A 20329-nucleotide genomic window follows, 5' to 3' on the forward strand; every position below is an offset into this window, starting at 1 on the left:
AAAGACGTCCTAATGGACAAATCCACGAGGATCTGGCCATATCTATGAGCAGACCTGGGGAACTGGTGAGAGTAAGAGCAGAAAAGGACACTAAGCAACTCTACATACTAAGAATCAGCAAGTTTCCTGAGAAAATCTTATGTAAGCTGCCATTCATCCCTCACATGTTTTTCTAATTGCATCCCATCCCAAAAGACATCCTTCCCTCTGAGATACTAAGATTTGAAAAACTCCTTCAACAGAATTCTCATGTTTATCTCATTAAGAAAATTTAAGGGCTTCCCTGGTGGCGCAGTGGTTGAGAGTCCGCCTGCCGATTTAGGGGACACGGGTTCGTGCCCCGGTCCGGGAACATCCCACATGCTGCGGAGTGGCTGGGCCCGTGAGCCATGGCCGCTGAGCCTGCACGTCCGGAACCTGTGCTCCGCAGTGGGAGAGGCCACAACAGTGAGAAGCCCGCGTACCGCAAAAAAAAAAAAAAAAAAAGAAAATTTAACATAGCACTATTTTGTTAACATACTTTATTGTTATTCTCTATGGTTCTCAAAATTTTTTTAGAAACAACCCTTTTCTGACTTTATTTAGAGTTCATCCAATTATTCCATAGGAGAGGTAGGCCTCTGTTCCAGGCAAAATCATAGACATTAAAAAGTATTACTTTGCTTTGAGAATGTCATATCAGGTGGAATCTACTGAGTGTTTAAATTGAGAAAAAAATTGAAGTGAGTTGGCTTGCTTTCTGGGTAAAGAAATAAAAGGTAATATTTTAATCCATTTATTTTACCTGACTTTTCTTAATTTTTTTGTATTTTAAAATATTTTATGTATTTTATATTTTACGTATTTTTAAAGAAATATACTAAAAGGTCCTAAGATGATCTCACTCCCATTTGGAGAAAAAGGGGACCCGCCAACCATTTCTTTTAACTACTCATTAGGCAGTAATTTATACTTGTGCTTGTTTGGCAAATACTTTTAAGCACTAATAGAGAATTTTAAGAGTCTTACAATTTATGGACAACATTTAGAATAAGTTTCTATTTAAATGTTCAGAATGTTGCACACTCTGGGTATGAATCCAACTTCACTACAATCAGGATGTTTTATAAAAGAATGATGATATTTACACTTAATGTTTCTTTATACCTAGGAGGTTCTTTATTCAGTGAACCCAAATCCAAACCCAAAAAGATTCAATTACGTAATGACTAGGTAACAAAGAGATATTTGAGATGAAATGCTTTCTAAAAAATGGCTAGTTTTTAATGTATTCTTGTGAAACTTTATTTTCAGTTCTTACGTAGTTTCCTATTTGGAAATGTACTCTGTTAATAAAGGAATGTGGTTTACAATAAGATAAAAATCATGAAGTATAGTTTAAAAATTTATACTCAGTTGATAATAGCTTTTGTCTTTCAAGTATCTTCCCGAATACTTAATCTAATAAGCAATCTTTACTCTATTGATTGTAAAAATTTTGTAGATCAGGAAAGTATATCTAAGGGTAATGATTCATGAACTAATGAAAATAAATAAAACAATGTTTTTTATTTACTTCTAAATTTTTTTGTTTGTTTCTTTGTATCAAAGGGCAGATGCTACAACTCAAGAGTATACAAGAATATTTACATTTATTTTAAGAACTTAGACCCTCGCTCCTGTGTAATTCTGTTGTCATGTAGAGATGACCAGAAGATGGTGCTATGGCTCTACTAAAAAAAAAAGAAAAAAAAAAAAAGAAAGAAATTTGCTTATTAACCCTGTTTTGTGTACACATCCCCCATTTTAATATCCTGCGTACTTTTCTTAAACATATGTATTCTGATTACTTTTTTATCCACTATAGTTCAGTATTATATTTTATTTGCCACATAAGGTAACATTTCATTTCTATTTAATAATTTTTCAAAAGTTTGCAATATTAATATATTGGCTTCTGACATTAAAGAAGAATTCAAAATTTATGACTAATACAAGATGATAGAAAACTTACAAGATTTTCAATAGTGTATGTTTTTATGCTTCTGTGTCTAATGATGCCTAATAATTTTTCAAGAAAAATTTTAAAACTTTGATTTATTTTATTGGGTACTATTTTTCTGTCATTTTGTGGAGAATTTATAGTTCATAAAGTTTTCTTAAATATTATAATTTTTATAAGTGTTTACTTTCAGAAATTCTATATCAAAACAGCATATTTTCTATTTCTCAATCATGTTCAACAATTTCTATCTCTTAATCATGTTTTATTCTACAATTTAAGAAAATTCCAAATTTTTCAAAAAGTGATAATTAAAAAACCCTTTTGACTTCTAGATATTTAATATCATTGTTATTGTAAGGAATTTTATTTTTAATAGAGATTTATTTAGTTTTAATACAACTAGTACAAATGTCAGAGGGCTCAATATATTTCATCAACAATCTGCTTGTGATATTTACATGTGGATGAATATTGGTATGTAGACCCAAAACTTCTTGATTTCTCTGGGAGATAACCAGGGAGCAGCATTCCTGGACCCCAATTTTAGAGGACAGACCCCTCACCGCAGCAGAGCTAACAAAATTACATGAAGCTACCTCAAGCTATGTGGCCTTGGAAATTACTGAAAAGTTCTGTTAAATCTAGGCCCAGCAGTTTCTCCACTTGACCTCACTCTCTCTGTGTAGCATAACACTCTGTTTTTGTCTTCATAACCAGTTATTTAATTAATGAAATACTTAAAGATTATTTTAATTATAAACGTACATACATAGCTGGTATCCCTGTAAGAGTTATCAGGAAAATGTTTAATTAAATCAACAATTTATAAGAACCACAAAAAGAATTTGAATTAATTCATTAATTTTTATTGCCTAATGTATATTCCATTAATAATATAGTTAGATTTCACTTTTTAAGTCCTTGAGAAATGGATAGAAATTGTGTGATGATGATATTGAAACTCAGTAGTGCTCCCTTTAAAATTTCTTTAGCTGTTCTACTTACAAGTGGCATATATTTAACTAAGTACTTTATTTATCTCAAGTAATACTTTACCCTTCCCCATCATTTTGTGGTGATAAAGGCTTGTTTTTGTTTATTCATTTGTTGCATCCAGATATCCTCCAGAATTCTTAGGCTTTACTCCCTTTGAATATTCTTATTAGATTATTATATTCAAGTTTTACTGGTAGATCACTCTATCTAGATGACCAAGAAATAAATTTACTGAAGCAAAAATGGAAAAAAAAATTTGCAGAAAGGCTTTTCAAGCATTAACATTCAAGTAGTAAATAGGGAGAGAAAAGAATACAATGTGAGCATGAATGTGTCTCCAAAATGTAAATTAGATGTATTGTGGAACACAGTTGAGAGGTCTACGACTAGGAAAAGAGACCTAGAGAAATCATGGAAACTGTAGATAGAATACAGTCATCTCAAACTAAAAAAAAACCAAAACAAAAACCAAGCAGGAAGGAGAATATTAAACTTTGTTTAAAATAGTATAGATTGAACAAATATAACCTTCGGCTTAAATGTTTTGCAACATTTGTGCAACAGTCAAGGCGAATAACCAGTATCAACCTTGATAAACATGAAAATAGAACTGGAAGGTTTTTTTTCTCTAATTCAGAAAATGTGCTGGGCAAAAGAAAAGAGTTATTAGTAGATAGCAAAACTAGGTTCTAGGCCTGATTGCTACAGATCCATTTTATGACCAAGGTGACTGACTTCTCTGAGACTTACTTTTCTCATCTTTGAAATGGGAGGATGGGATTGGATGATCTCTGAACCTTCTTGGAGCACAATTATTTCATCTTGATATGAAGCAGAAGAAAAGGTTTCATAAGCCATAGATCAGCTATTTTATGTATATTTTTCTTTTTCTTTGTCTCGTTCTCTTGTTTCCCCTCTCTCCCTCCTTGCTCCCCTCTTTGTTTATTCTACTTGTAGCCACTACTTCCTCCCCTTTTTCATTTTTTCCTTTTTTTTTCTGGCAGAAAAGACATAACAGATAAGTTTAATGTTAGTGGTTGTTTTGTGACAGACTTTTTGGAAACTAAAAGAGGTCACAGGAGAGGTTGTGTCCAGATGTGGAAAAGGCTTCAAGAGCTATTGCTCATTTTCTGTTTCTGGAAAAGAGCAGCACCCAGGAAGCCAGCTTAGACTGCTTCTGCAGCCAGCCATGGGATTGGCTTTGTTCAGACGTGTTCACATAGATGGAAAGCAGCTGATTTATTTTGTCAGCCTCCATATGTGAAAACCCCCAAATTGCTTTGATTATACCAATACAAGAAGAAGATTATGAAGGGAAGAGAAACAAATTAATCCACTTTCTTTGGAAGAGAGCTGGGATAGTTTTTAAAGGTCTGCACTGAAGCAAAACAAGTTTCTTAAAGACAAAAAAGAAAATTCTCTGGCATGAATTAGTCACATTTATGTGCAGAATGTTAAGACTGCTGAATACCGAGAAAAAAGCTGCCTGTATTTATAGAACAGGACAGATAGCAAACTAAAAAATTATACCACCCAAAATGAAATAAAGCAAATGGAACCCTTCCCCTATAACCCCCTTCCTGGATATCAAGGCAGACATTTCAAGGCATTCTTATATGCATTAATTATGTTATTCTCCATGGCAGTGCAAAATCATGAAAAGAGAAAGAGGCCTTTAAACACTCTCTGCTCTGGGACTGAACTATACCATGTGTATTCACATTAGAAAGAAATACACAATGCATATAAATATGACACACAAAAGAGGACTGAAACCCCATCTTGCCTTACAGATACTCTGTTTTGAATCGAGTTAGGGTGATCCATATGCTAACAAAATGTTATACTAGGAAATAACTTCTTGAACCCCTACAAGAGGGGTAATAAATACAATTTTTTTCAATAGTTCTCTTCTATTTCTTGAAAAGAAAGGGGGCGGGGGGAGGAGAGAAGGAAAGTAGGGAAAGAATAACATTGCCAGATAAAGCCAGGACATTTCAATACTTCTAGACTGAGTCTAGTTCTGAGTGTATTTTTTTGTTTGTTTGTTTGCTTTTTGCGGTACGCGGGCCTCTCACTGTTGTGGCCTATCCCGTTGGGGAGCACATGCTCCGGACGCGCAGGCTTAGCGGCCATGGCTCACGGGCCCAGCCGCTCCGCAGCATGTGGGATCTTCCTGGACCAGGGCTCGAACTTGTGTCCCCTGCATCGGCAGGCGGACTCTTAACCAATGCGCCACCGGGAAGTCCGTTCTGAGTGTTTTATCTGGGATAATTACTTCAATCCTTAGCTTCAGTTTGATTTCTAAATATTTGGGGGCCATGTGGAGTTTATAAAAATACTTTATAATGGGCAATAATTTATTTAATGAAATTTCAACACTGAATATGAGCTCCAAATATATGTGTTCATTTTCTATAGAAACAGAATTACAGTTTTGAATAAATTTTCATTTGTAGTTTGCAAGACATATCAAGAAATCTGAAGGCCAGAAAATTCCTAAAGTTGAGTTGCAAATATCAATTTATGGAGTAAAAATTCTAGAACCCAAAACAAAGGTAAGGCTCATTTTTAAACATCGGAAGCACTCTACTCTTGAATTAATTGAAATTATGCTCCTAGTTTAATGAGTATTTTAAAATGTTTTACCAGTTGAAACTGTTGAGTTCTCAGTTAACTGCAATTTAAAACTCTATAGGATTTATAGGGGAAGAAACAACATTTGGAATTGCTTTCTGAGCGGTTTGTTCTGCAGCCTATGTTTGGGATATAAAAATTTATATTAAAAGTGTATTCAACGGTATTTGGTCTTGTATTTAGGAATTTTTCTTCATAAGCTTGAATGAGATGCATGTAAGTGTGGTTCACTGAGTATGAAAGAAGACAAAAGCTGTATGCTGTTTATTAAAATGTCCTGGACCGACTGTTATTGCCTGTAGACATAATCAGTGTGTATTAGTTTACTAAGGCTGCCATAATAAAATACCACAGTCCTGGTGGCTCAAACAATAGAAATTTATTTCTCACAGTTCTGGAGGCTGGAAATCTGAGATTAAGCTGACAGCAGCAGGCTTGGTTTCCTCCGAGTCTTCTCTCCTTGGCTTGCAAATGGCTGCCCTCTTGCTGCCTCTTCACATGGTTGTCTGTGCATGCATACTCCTGTCTCTTTGTATGTCTTATTTCCTCTTCTAAGGACACCAGTCAGATTGGATGAGGGTTGACCCTAATGACCTTATTTTAACTTAATCACCTCTTTCAAGCCTTATCTCCAAACCCAGTCACATTCTAAGGTATGGGGAGTTAAGGCTTCAACATATAAATTTGGTCGGGACATAATTCAGCCCATAACACAGTGTAAACTTAAGGTTCTTGTATTTGAGAGCTTTACCCCCTACAGATCCAATGGAAAAAAATTGGAAAATATAATCTATTCTAGATTCACATTTATTAATATGTACTTAATGTGGATGTAATTGTTTTCACCTAAATTGCATCAAAAATAACTGAGACATTTGCAAAAATAAGTCCCACATACTATCTTAGCCTACAGAATCAGAATTGCCATGGAAATTTTGCATTTATAATATGTTTTAGGACAACTGGACAATGGCATGGATGCACCCACAGTTATTGTTCAATTCCAAAATAAAGAACAATTACATTCTTTCAAACCTCTCAAGCCAAGAATCTAAGACCTCCCTCAACTGTTCTAATTTCCTTCTATTCTCCACACTCAATATTAAATAAAAACAAAGAATTGGAGACCACTTTTGTTATGGTTATCCCAAAGTAACTATTGCTGAGGTGGCTGAAAGCAGACAAAAGAAGTGATGAAAGGATAGTGGGAGGTCTGGTCTATTCAAGCTCATGAATATATATACGGTTTGCTGGGAAACAAGGCAGTTGAAATTATGGCTCAGATTAACTCATTAGGCAGATGGTAGTTACAAAAGAACAGTAGGCTAAGGAAGCAGTAAGTTATAGAGTGACAATGTAGTCAAAAATGTAGCAACCAAAGTGTAGTCTTATATGCAATTAAAAAGAAAAACAATCCTTGTACTGTATTTCCTTTCTTAAACTAAGTGGATATGTAGTGGCAAATGTCCAGGTAGAACAAGTCATTTGTAGACCATGTTCCTGTTTATTTCTTCTAAACCATATAGATCCCTTTTGGAATGTATGTCTGTGTAATTAATTCAATCGTTTACATGAATTTTAGGACTTGTCAAAGCACACCTTGAAATATGTAAGGCTGATAATACACTTTATGTATCATCTACATGTGTTCTTGTTTGTTTTGATTCAAGTCTACCCATAATATATCCTAAGCTATAAAAATTTCACCAATACCATAATCTATAAATTATAATCTACTAAACCATTCTATTATTGAACATTTAGAATGCTTCAAATTGTTCATTAATTAATAACAAAATTTAAGTATTTAGAAAATACAAATATGATTAAATGCAGTATATAAAGAGAACGTCATTAGTGTTTAGAATCAACAGTTTAAAAATGGCATATCTTTACAAATCACAAAATATAGAGACTTAAGGATACTGCAAGATGACTAACACTGATTTAGTATGTGGTGTGTGTGTGTGTGTGCGTGTATTTAAAAAGACACAAAGAAGCAGATCATGGGAAATGCATATGTAGCAAATGTTACCCGTTTGTGATTATGGAGCCCACATAATAAGACTCCCATAATAATGAGTTTCCTGTTTTCAACCTGTCAACCGTATCATTATGTTCCCTAAACTTGTACTGTCAAATCTCTATGCCTCTCCCAACCTAAACCCCACTTACAAAACATCAGTGAGTTGGGATTCAACTCTGTGATTAGCCAACTGACTTTTGTTCATGGTATTTCTTACCCAAATCAATAACACCAATGCTTTTCTTCCCTGTCCCAAAGTCTCAATTTCCTATATCTAATAGCTAATTTTAAAGAGACCCAATTTAATTTTTTCCCAAAAAAGTAAGTTTTCCAAACTTTTAACCAGAAAGAAACATCTCTATTTTCATCCCTGCCAGACTTGAAGAGTGATCTTGGAGTTTTAAAATCTTTGAAATGTCTTATAAATTCTATTATATTACATATGGATAGACAGCAACTGACCCTTTACTCATATATCACATGTGAATATAGAGTGTCTGACTCTTTACCTATTATAGAATATACCATTTTTTGAATCCATAAAAACATATAGGTAATCTAAAAAAGGGATTACCAGCTCTTCTGGGCATTAGTGCCCCTAGGAGGCTCCTGAGAATGCCACTTGCTGGAGACCACCCAGGCCTTTCAGATTCAGAATCTACAGAACAAGACTTAGTATCTATAATATAAAAAACAAGAAAACCTCCCCAGGTGACTCTGATACAGCCTGTTCACAGATATGCATTTAGGAATCACTATTTGAGGAGATGTGAGTGAATCAGAAATAATCTATCATATATTTTATTTTGGGTATAAGCTGTAATTTAGGAAAAAAATAATTAAATATGATGGTCCTAAGATAAATTTATTTATAGTAAAACATACATGTTTGCTATACATTTATATAGTAAATATATTTATATATTTAAAATTTATTCTTAACCAAATGGACTTGATAGAAAATAGACCATTTTTCTATACCATTTGGATGGATGAAAATGGAAGTGAAAAGCAATCTCAGTTGACTCCAATATCTTTCTTCCTGTGTCTTTTCCTCTTTTGCTTTTCTCACTTGTCCTCCAAATGGAGATTTTGCATTACTGGAAAAAGGTGGTATAGGTGAATTGGGGATTTACTTATGTTTTGTTCCAACTCCAATAATATATCGTCAGTGTTAAAGGATAATTGTGTTCTCACTGTGCTTAATTGTATTCCTGAGTCTCTTTATCCTGTCTCACCAGAAATCAGTACTGTATCACAAAGATGTATCACAACAACAAAAATTCACAAAAGTAATAAAATTATAAGTTTCAGCACCCTGGTCTTCTTTTGTAGAAAGGTACCTCTTGCCAGTCTAAACAAAACTTAAGATGATTCCCAACTGTCATAACCAAAGGCTTTCTGTGATCACATTGGTTGGTGAGTGAATGAGGAACTGCATAGGTTTCACCACCAGCTGTGCAAATGATGTGTTTTCATGTTAAATACTTGTAATTTCTCCTATAAACGGAAAAAAATGAATCATTTTTCTATATTGTATAGCAATGATATGTCCTTTTTATGTTTAACATGATTATACAGTTAGTAAACTGGCGTAGACTTGCTGTCAGTATTTGGGAGCTACAGTACAGCTGAAGGCCATCATTTGACTGTATTAATAATAAAACAAAGATATGCCAGTGAGAAAAAGACTGGTCAATCAGGCAAAGTGTAGGAGAAGGATAGTCTCAGACAAACGTGGTCAGTGTCCATCTCAGCACTAACCACAAGAGAGGAAAGATGACTTCATCAGAAGCCTTAGTAAGCTGTTTACAATCATACAGTATACAGCTTCATTTTAATTTTCATGCTTGCAAACAACCCTTTGATGACTTACCATTTGTTTTGTATGCAGTCAAGAATGCAGGCTGTAGACAAATTCTCTTAGCATTTATTTGTTTAACTTGTTATATGTACTCATTTTCGGTCTGAAGGGCAGTAATGTGAATCAGAGTGATAGAGAAAATCTCAGCAAGCTGGCACGTCAAACCCTGAACTTGGAAGGATGTAGTGACAGATGCTATAGTTGCAGTATATGATGTGTGTGTGTGTGTGTGTGTGTGTGTGTGTGTGTGTGTGTGTATATATATATGCAGTATTTATCTTTCTACTGATTAACAAGGTTGATTCAGCAATTTAGAAGCTGGATGTCTAGATCTTCTTCATTCATTGCTCCAATGGAAAACATTACAGAAGTTGCAAGGATGATTTCCTTAGACAGAAGAGTTTCAAGAGTGTATGAGTTACCATGAAGACATGTAATATGTAGTATGTTTCATATGAAATTGTGTACAAATGAAGTTATGTTTTAAACTGTAATGTTTGTAGCAGTAAGATAAAATGAAAAGTATTCTGGTTAAAAAGGGTTCTGCTAATTCTGTAACCTTGTGGAAGCATCTTAATCTCTCTAGACCTCAATATCCTCCTAACTAAAATTGCACAATTTAAAGTAATGGTCTCTGAATCCCCTGTAGCTCAGGAAGCCCAAGAACCTCTGATCCTCTTTTCCCTTCTGTTTTTCTAAGTGCTATTGAAATGACTATCTTAGTTTAATCCTGACTCAGGAGGTTTATCTCATTACGTGTTTGTTTAAGTTTGAAGTGTATGTAATTATAAAATCAAGGAATGACAGATGATGTTTCATAAGTTGTATGTTATTGGCACAGCTGGTATAGCAGAAAATGGAAAAAAAAATCTCTTCAACTACGTTTATTTTCATCTGTGTTCACAGGAAGTTCAACACAATTGCCAGCTTCACAGAATATCATTTTGTGCAGATGATAAAACTGACAAGAGGATATTCACTTTCATATGCAAAGATTCTGAGTCAAATAAACATTTGTGCTATGTATTTGACAGTGAAAAGTGTGTAAGTATGCCAGATGTTTTAGGGTGGTTTGTTCTGCTCTACAAGCCAGGAATTATCTTGTTTCTGACATTAGTAAAGTATTTGGAAATGAATAAGGTCTGCAAATACTTAACTACACTAATAGATTCATCCTGTCATGAGAATATGCTTCAGGATTTCATCCTTAACTAAATCCTCATGTTCATGGGCACAAGCTTTCATGCAAATTTCTTTTCTTAGACTGTCATGCTTATGTTATACATTTGTCTTATAATCACTTGATTTATTTGAAATTTTAAACTCAAATACGATTTAGTAATATGCATATAATGCAAAAGAGTAATTGCGACCAAAGTATTGATCTTTTTTTTTTCTGGAATGTGATGGATCTGATGAAAATAAATATTTTAAACTCCAGGAAATGAAATGTGTATGGCTTCTCAAAAAAGTCTCCAATACTTTGAAAATCTGGTTCTTGATTTTCATTATTCAGAAAACTTAATATAATGAAAGGTGGTAGAATTGTATGGGCGTGTGTGTGTGCCTGTGTATGAGCTTGAGAATGTAATCTAAGGTTCTTAGCAAGTAAGAACAATTAGAGAATTCCAAAGTTAAGTTCACTAACAGTTCTTTAATCATCTGGAATCTTAAGGAAAACCCAATGTCTTGACTACAAGCATAAGCTAATGCTAATCATAACCTAGTCCGAGGTCCTGTTATAAAGCATAAGATGTGAATTCCAAGCACACATTGTAGCCTTTGATAGCTTTAATTGAGGAAGAACATCTAACCTCAACAACATGATTGCCTTAGACAGAAAGAAACTTAATTTATTTATTTGCTCATTTTTCATACTGTCAAAAATAGCAGGGACTGATATTATCACTATTATATAATTTATTTCTCTGGTTTCAGTACGTGGGCTTCTTAAAAACAAATACTTTTATTTGTCCATGTAACTCCTGCGTCAGGTGAACAATAGATGCTCAATGAATTTTTTCCTTAAAGAAAAGACTATGTGGACAAATTTACAAAAGATAGAGCAAGTTATTATCTGTATCTTTTAAACTGTAGTTCTTTAAACAGGCAAACTAATGTGCTAAGCTACTCCGCATCATAACATGTTTTGAGAATTTGATGAATATTATGAAACATCTCATCAGAAAAATATGCTTATCCATATAAGACAATATTATGTGAACAATATGGCATTTTATATGAAATTAAAAAGTTGTTTTTGAAATGTATCCTATCGAATGAATGCATTATATTTAATGTCCCAAATGCTTCTTAACCATAATTGCTTGCAAATGTTTTCTCTGTGATTGAGAAGATTAAGGTTGATACTTATTGAATATCTTCTATGTGTAAGATATTATAACCTTTTACCACTTATGACAAACAGTAAATTCAGTTGCCCTTCTTTCTTGTCTTACACATGGGAATAAACTTCCTTGGGGCCCTTTGAAATATTCATAACCCAAGTCCATTATAAATACTAGTCTTCTTATAACCTTATGTCACATGTTTTATCTTTCTTTGATCTCCAAATTTATTACATGATTATTTAAAATATAAGCTTGCTAGAATTCCCATGTACTTTTATTGATTTCAAAGTATAAATTCTGTTACTCCCTGATCATAATTGTTTGTAACTGATTTCCAGAATTTCAGTTCCTTGACCCATTATTCCTCTCTGGATATACCATATTAGCTTTCTTTTTTCTTGAAGGTTGAAAATATTTTCTTGAAGCCTACAGCAGTGGCTCACAACCATTAGTGTGCATAATGGAGGACCCTTTACAATACAGCTCATTGGTTCCCACTACAAAAAATAAGTTCATATTGATTCGTGCTGGAACTCAGGAAATCTACATTTAACAAGTCCACCAAGTGATTCTGCTGCAGGTAGATGGAAGTCTGAGCTTTGAAAAGCAAGGATCTAAGATATCTCTCCAACTATAAGTTGGCATCACTTTCATTAGCTTAAAGAGGACATGTTTCCTCAAAGTTTCATTATATCATTTTCGCCTCAAAGTTTTATTTGCTCTAATTATAACAATGTCTATATTCATAATATTGATTTTATATGTATGCAGAATTTTGAAATGCCATCCTCTCTAATTCTCATTTCCTAGTTATTGAAAATTAAAACAGGAAAATAAATTATGGCCCGATTAACACAACTCTTCCTCTTATTTTAAGAAACCAAAGCTTGAGAAGTTGAGTGACTTTCCCAAATTTACAAAGCTAGGAGATAACAGAATCAGGATTGAGATTTAATACCTTGAATTGCCATTGTAACATTTATCCAGTCATGCTATCTTACTCCCAAACTGTGACCTGTTCCAGGGGCCTTGTCTTATATATTCATTATATTTTATCCTTTCAGTACTTCCATGAAATTGTTGAGAGTTTCAAGATAGATGAAGCCCCTCTTAGCATGCCATGAGACTGGAGTTCACTACTTTGTTAACATGTTGTGTTAATGAGTCTCCCTCCATGATGACAATGAGGATAATGTGGGGAGCTAGAGTACCCAGCCCTGCTAAGCAGTAATGAAGAGAAGCCAAGTAAGGAAGCTAAGCTTCTATCCCCACCAGGCAGTAATGAGGCAATGCTCTCCCATTCCCATTCCCCTACTGGAACCATGTCAGAGAGAGCCACCCAAACACAAAGTTTAAATAATTTCCAGCATCTCATAATATCTAAAATATCCAGGGTTCAATTGAAAATAACTCATCATATCAAGAATTGGAACATAAACTAAATGAAAAAAGATGACCAATAGATCTCAACACTGAGATGAGAGAGATACTAGTTACCAGACAAAATTTTTGTCTGGTAACTGGTAACAAAACCAGCCAACATAAAAATAATAAAATAAACCATTACAATCACACTTGAGACAAAAAGTAGAAAATATTACCAAAGAAATAGAAAAATCAAAGCAAAGAAATTGAAGATATAAAGAAAACCCAACTGAGAATATTAGAGCAGAAAAATACGATAGTCAAATAAAAAATGCAATATATGGGCTCAGAAGGGAGAGGACAGAAGAAAGAATCAGCAACCTAGAAGATCAAAAAATAGAAAATGCCCAATCTGAACAACACAGAGATAATAAGCATACACATATGTATGCACACGCACATGTGCACACGGGCATACACACAAAACAATACAAAAGCAAAAAACAAAAAAGAAATTCAGGGACCTGTGGGACTATAACAAAATATTTAACATTCATGTGTCATCAGAGTCCTGGAAAGAGAGAGAAAAAAAGGTAGCCTTGAAAAAAACACATGAAGAAATAATAGTTGCAAACTTCCCAAATTTGGCAAAAGACATAAACCTATAGATTCAAGAAACTGAATGAACTCCAAACAGGATAAACCCAACTAATTCCACACCAAGTCACATCATACATAATCAAACTTCTGAAAACTAAAGACAGAAAAACCTTGAAAGCAGCAAGAGATAAACTAGTCCTTACCTATAACAGAAACATCAATTCAAATGACAGTGTATTCCTTATTAGAAACCATGAAGGTGAGAAGGAAGTAGCACAGTATTTTTTTGAGTGCAAAAAAAAAAGAGTGCTGTCAAACCAGAATTTTATATCCAGAAAAAAACATATACTTCAGAAATTAAAGAGAAATCAAAAACTTATCAAACGAAGGAAAACTAAGATTATTTGTCACTCCCAGATCTACCCTAAGTGAATGGCTAAAGGAAGTTCTCTAAACAATAAAAGAAGGCATCTTGGAACATGAGGAAGGAAAAAAGAACAGGATAAGCAAGCATATGGGTAAATCTTTAGTTTTCTAAATTATGATTGACAGTAGAAGCAAAAAATACTTTCTGATATGATTCTAAATGAATATACAGAAAATATGTAAGGCAATTATAAACAGGGAAAGTTGAAGGGATGTAAAGGGAGGTAAGGTTTCTACACCTCTCTTGAACTGGAAAAATGACAGCATTAGTAGACTGTGATAAGTTGTATAAATATAATGTGAATTCCAGAGCAACCACTAAAAAAGTTATAAAATGGGATACATTTTAAAATACTATGGGTAAATCAAAATTTTATTATAAAAATGTTTTTAAAACCCATAGAAATTCAGTAAAAAGAAAAGAGAAAGAGAAAAAATAGAAATAACAGAAAAGAAAAAAATTAAATGGAAATTTAACCTCTAATATATCAAAAATAACATTAAATGTAAGTGGTCTAAGTATACTAATTAAAAGAGATTGCTAGAGTAGATTTAAAAAAACCCAGATATATGTTGTCTTCAAGAAACTTGCTGCAAGTATAATGATACAGGTGATATAAGAAGGTTAAAAATAAAATGATGAAAAAAGATGTATCATGCAAAAATTATTCTAAGAAAGCACAAGTAAGTGTATTAATATCAGATAAAGTACACTTCAAAGTAAAGAAAATTATCAGAGACAAAGAAGGACGTTATTTAATGATAAAAGGGTCATACCACCAAGAATAACAATCCTAAATTTACATGATCATATCACAGAGCTGCAAAATAAATGAAACAAAAACTGATAGAACTGAAAAGAAATATGGGGTAAATAGACAAATACATAATTATAGTTGGAGCCTTCACCACCACTTTTCTTAAAATTAATAGAACAACTAGACAGGAAATCATCAAGAATATAGAACTCAACAACATCAGCAACCAATGGAATCTAATTAGCAACTAAAGAGAACTTCATTCAATAACAGCAGAATGCATATTGTTTTCCAGTGCCAAAGGAACATGTACCAAAATAGACCATATACTGGGCTATAAAGCAAACCTCAAAAGTTTAAGAGTTGAAATTATAAAGCATGGGTTCTCTGACAACAAAGAAATCGACCTAAAAATTAATAACAGAAAGATAACAAGAAAGTCTTCAAAAACTTGGAAGTTTTGTTTTTCCATATGTCAAAAAGGACAGCACATTTGTAAACATTCCATATGTTAAAGAGGAATCTTTAAGAAGAAAAACTTTAAATGTGTGAACTATATAGAAATGAAATAGAACATATCAGCATTTATGTGACTCAGCTAAAACAGTTTTGAGAGAGAAATTTTAACAACTAAGTTAAAATATTTGAAAGCAGAAAGTTTCAAATTAATAATCTAAGCTCCCAGCTCAAGCACTTATCAAATTAAAGTAGGCAAAAGGAAGAAAATAAGAAAGATAAGAGAAGAAAATTAATGAAGTTGAAAACAAAAACAATAGAGAAAATCGGTGAAACAAAGAGCTGTTTTTTTAAAAGATCATAAAAGTAACAAAATTTCAGTTAAGATTGGCAAAGTAAAAAAAGATTGGCAAAGTAAAAGAAGAAAAAAAAAAGACACAAGTTACCAATATCTGGCATGAAACAGGGATTTCACTGAAGACCCTCCAGGTATCAAAAAATAATGAGGGTGCTATAATCAACTACCACATACCACCCAATATTAGATAATTTGAATAGCCCTGTAACTATAAAGGAAATTGAATTTATAATTTCACACTTATTAAAAGAGAAATCTCCAGTCCTAGATAGTTTCACTGGAAGAATCCATAAAATGTTGAAAGAGGAGTTAACATTGTTCAACACAAGCTATTCCAGAAAATAGAAGAGGTGAGAGAATTCCCCAAATTCATTTTATGAAACTATTATTTTCCAGACACCAAAACCAAGTAAAGATAGTGCAAAAAAAGGAAACTACAGACCAATATCCCTCAGAAATATAGATGCAAAAATTTCTAACACAATATTAAATATAATTTAGCAATATATAAAAGAATTCTACACCAAGACCAAGTAGAGTTTGTTCCTGGGATGGAAGTTTTATTCAACACAAAAAATCCAACAATATAATTAACCATATTAACAGGCTAAAGAAGAAAAGTATATGATCCTATCAATGTTTTAAAAAATATTTGAAAATAATCAATCCCCGTTCATGGTTAAAAAATCTCAGAAAAATAGGAAAAGAAGGAAACTTCTTTAACTTAGTAGGATTGGGGATTTTTTTTTTTTTTTTTGCTATCTGTCTCATATATAACCAAAATGTTTTTGTTCTAAACAGCCAGTGAAAAACCATTAGAGTATGTCATTTCTGTCATAGATTTGTGGATATGATTTTAGATGAATTTTAATAGCTTATATTACATGTTTATGGCAATAAATAATTATTTTCTAATATAGAACATTGTTTCTTACAAAGTTAATATGATTAATATTTAATATTATTATTGGTAAAATGAATATAACTGATATAACTGAATTTAATATATAATGAGGAAATTTAGACTTACAGGTTGCTCCCATAATCAAACTTTAGTATTATTATCCTTAAAGCATATGTAAATATATACATATATGTAAATATATATAAAACCCATAACCTCCAGAATGATAAACAACTTATAGTTGTTACCTCCATGAAGACTAGAGGGGACCAAGATTAAAGTTAAAGAGCTAAAGGAAACTTTAAATTTATCTGTAATGGTCAAAGACTTTAACATGGATTATACATATATTCAGGGAATTAAAGGAAAAGAAGGTAGTAATAAGTAAACATGAAAATTTCAGCATAGAAATAGCAAATATAAAAAATAATTAAATGGTTAGGTAGAATAGCTGAAAAGAAAAAAAATAAGCTTAACATCAGATTTAGGATGGCAGAAAAAATGGTCAGTAATCTGGAAGATAGATGAGAGAAATTATCCAATCAAACAAACAGAGAATATAAATAATAATAATAGTATTGAATAACAGAGCCATAATCACCTGTGGACAAAATAGAGTTCTAACATATGTGAAACAAAAATCACAAGAAGACAGGAGATAGAAGGTAAGAAAGAAAAAAAGTACTGTCTGAAGAATTCCCAAATGTGGTGAAAATTGTCAATTTACAGATTTGAGAAACATGACAAACTTCAAGCTGAATAAATTATAAAGAAAACTACCTGTAATTGTATCACAGACTATCTATAAGAGAGTTGGAGAGAGAAAGAGAGAGCAAGAGAATGATTGAGGGAATGAATGGATCTTGAAATCATCCAGAAAATTTTTAAAAAGACATATCTTTACATACAGATAAAAAGGTAGTATGAATGGCAGCTGACTTTTCATTAGTATCAGTAGAGGCCAGAGGAGAATATAACAATACCTTTAACATGCATAAAGTAAAGAGATGTCATAACAGAATTTTACACCCATTGAAGGCTCAAAATTTAAGTCAAAATATTTTGAGATAACTGAAACTGGAGTGATTTATTACTAGCAGAACTGTGCTTCAAGGTATGCTAAAGGAAGTTCTTTAACCCAAAGGGAAATGACACAAAAAGGAAGTTCAGATGTGCAAAAAAGGATAAAGAAAAAAAAGCACTGGAAAAATTGTGACTAAATATCCATTCTTTAAAACAGAACTGGTTAAAGCAAAAATTGTAGCCTTGTATCATGATGTTAACAAATGACAGTAATAGCACAAAGGATGTATACTATTGGACTTAATAGACTTACACTATTTCAAGGGTGTTATTATTTATGTGAAATGATACCATATTAACTCTAAGTGGACTCTGGTAACTTAAGGATGCATATTGTAATCACTAGAGCAATCCACTAAAAGTAATTCAAATGTGTATAGCTAAAAGCCTATAAAGAAAATGTAATGGAAAATAATTTTTTAAATGAAATTTAAAGAAGGCAGGGAAAGAACAGCAACATAAAAGCAGGTGGACCAAATAGAAAATAAAAAACAACATAAATGTAAAAATATACCAATCAAAGGCTGAGATTATCAGGCAGCAATTTTAAAACTGTCCAACTGTTTGGTCTCTAGAAAACGCACACTTTAAATATAAAGACAAATATAGGTAAAAAACAAAAGATTGAAAAAACATATGCCATGCAAGCAATAAGTGTGAGAAAGTTGGTGTGGCTATACTCATAACAAAAAGGTGACTCCAAGGCAAGGAATATTACCAGACATTGAGATAAAGCCCACAAAGATTAAAGGACCACTGTGTTTAATTTAATAACACTGATTTTTAAGAAATGAAGGAGAAAATCTAACAATTACAGGTAGAAAAACACAAATTGACACCCATAGTCATAGATGTTAATGCCATTCTCAGCAATTGACAGAGGAAATTGAAAAAAATAAACTTACAAAAAATGAAAAAATAATATCCACCACTTTGATCTAATTGACATGTTAGATTATCCCAAGCAACAACAGAGTATAGTTTCTTTTTTTAGATTTAATTTTATTTATTTTTTTATACAGCAGGTTCTTATTAGTCATCAATTTTACACACATCAGTGTATACATGTCAATCCCAATCACCCAATTCAGCACACCACCTTGCCCACCCTCCGGCGGCTTTCCCCCCTTGGTGTCCATACTTTTGTTCTCTACATCTGTGTCTCAACTTCTGCCCTATAAACCGGTTCATCTGTACCATTTTTCTAGGTTGCGCATACATGCGTTAATATACGATATTTGTTTTTCTCTTTCTGACTTACTTCACTCTGTATGACAGTCTCTAAGTCCATCCACGTCTCAACAAGTGACTCAATTTCATTCCTTTTTATGGCTGAGTAATATTCCATTGTATATATGTAGCACAACTTCTTTATCCGTTCGTCTGTTGATGGGCATTTAGCTTGCTTCCATAACCTGGCTATTGTAAATAGTGCTGCAATGAACATTGGGGGTGCATGTGTCTCTTTGAATTATGGTTTTCTCTGGGTATATGCCCAGTAGTGGGATTGCTGGATCATATAGTAATTCTTTTAGCTTTTTAAGGAACCTCCATACTGTTCTCCATAGTGGCTGTATCAATTTACATTCCCACAAACAGTGCAAGAGGGTTCCCTTTTCTCCACACCCTCTCCAGCATTTGTTGTTTGTAGATTTTCTGATGATGCCCATTCTAACTGGTGTGAGGTGATACCTCATTGTAGTTTTGATTTGCATTTCTCTAATAATTAGTGATGTTGAGCAGCTTTTCATGTGCTTCTTGGCCATCTGTACGTCTTCTTTGGAGAAATGTCTATTTAGGTCTTCTGCCCATTTTTGGATTGGATTGTTTCTCTTAATATTGAGCTGCTGAGCTGTTTATATATTTTGGAGATTAATCCTTTGTATATATGTGCCACATCTTCTTTATCCATTCATCCGATGATGGACACTTAGGTTGTTTCCATCTCCGGGCTATTGTAAATAGAGCTGCAATGAACATTTTGGTACATGATTTCTCAGGGTTTATGCCCAGTAGTGGGATTGCTGGGTCATATGGCAGATCTATTTGTAGTTTTTTAAGGAACCTCCACAGTGGCTGTACCAATTCACATTCCCACCAGCAGTGCAAGAGTGTTCCCTTTTCTCCACACCCTCTCCAACATTTATTGTTTCTAGATTTTTTGATGATGGCCATTCTGACTGGTGTGAGATGATATCTCATTGTAGTTTTGATTTGCATTTCTCTAATGATTAATGATGTTGAGCATTCTTTCATGTGTTTGTTGGCATTCTGTATATACCATAGGTGCGTGGGTTTATCTCTGGGCTTTCTATCTTGTTCCATTGATTTATGTTTCTGTTTTTGTGCTAGTACCATATTATCTTGATTACTGTGGCTTTGTAGTATAGTCTGAAGTCGGGGAGATTGATTCCTCCAGCTCTGTTTTTTACCCTCAAGACTGCTTTGGCTATTCGGGGTCTTCTGTGTCTCCATACAAATTTTAAGATTTTTTGTTCTAGTTCCGTAAAAAATGCCATTG

The 20329-nt window shown here is 33.2% G+C and overlaps 1 protein-coding gene across 2 annotated transcripts in view; it reads left to right on the plus strand.

Moving 5' to 3' along the window:
* The window catches only part of GULP1 (GULP PTB domain containing engulfment adaptor 1), a 262706-nt gene that overhangs the window by 210852 nt on the left and 31525 nt on the right, over positions 1 to 20329 (plus strand). For both annotated transcript variants that reach the window (XM_024746061.1, XM_024746062.1), the window contains exons 6-7: positions 5440 to 5538; positions 10414 to 10551. In XM_024746061.1, coding sequence (XP_024601829.1) covers positions 5440 to 5538; positions 10414 to 10551 — 237 coding nt within the window. The remainder of the gene's footprint in view (positions 1 to 5439; positions 5539 to 10413; positions 10552 to 20329) is intronic.

This window comes from Neophocaena asiaeorientalis, unplaced genomic scaffold, assembly GCF_003031525.2.
Source record: "Neophocaena asiaeorientalis asiaeorientalis breed wild unplaced genomic scaffold, Neophocaena_asiaeorientalis_V1.1 scaffold421, whole genome shotgun sequence".
In the NCBI taxonomy this organism is placed as follows: Eukaryota; Metazoa; Chordata; class Mammalia; order Artiodactyla; family Phocoenidae; genus Neophocaena; species Neophocaena asiaeorientalis.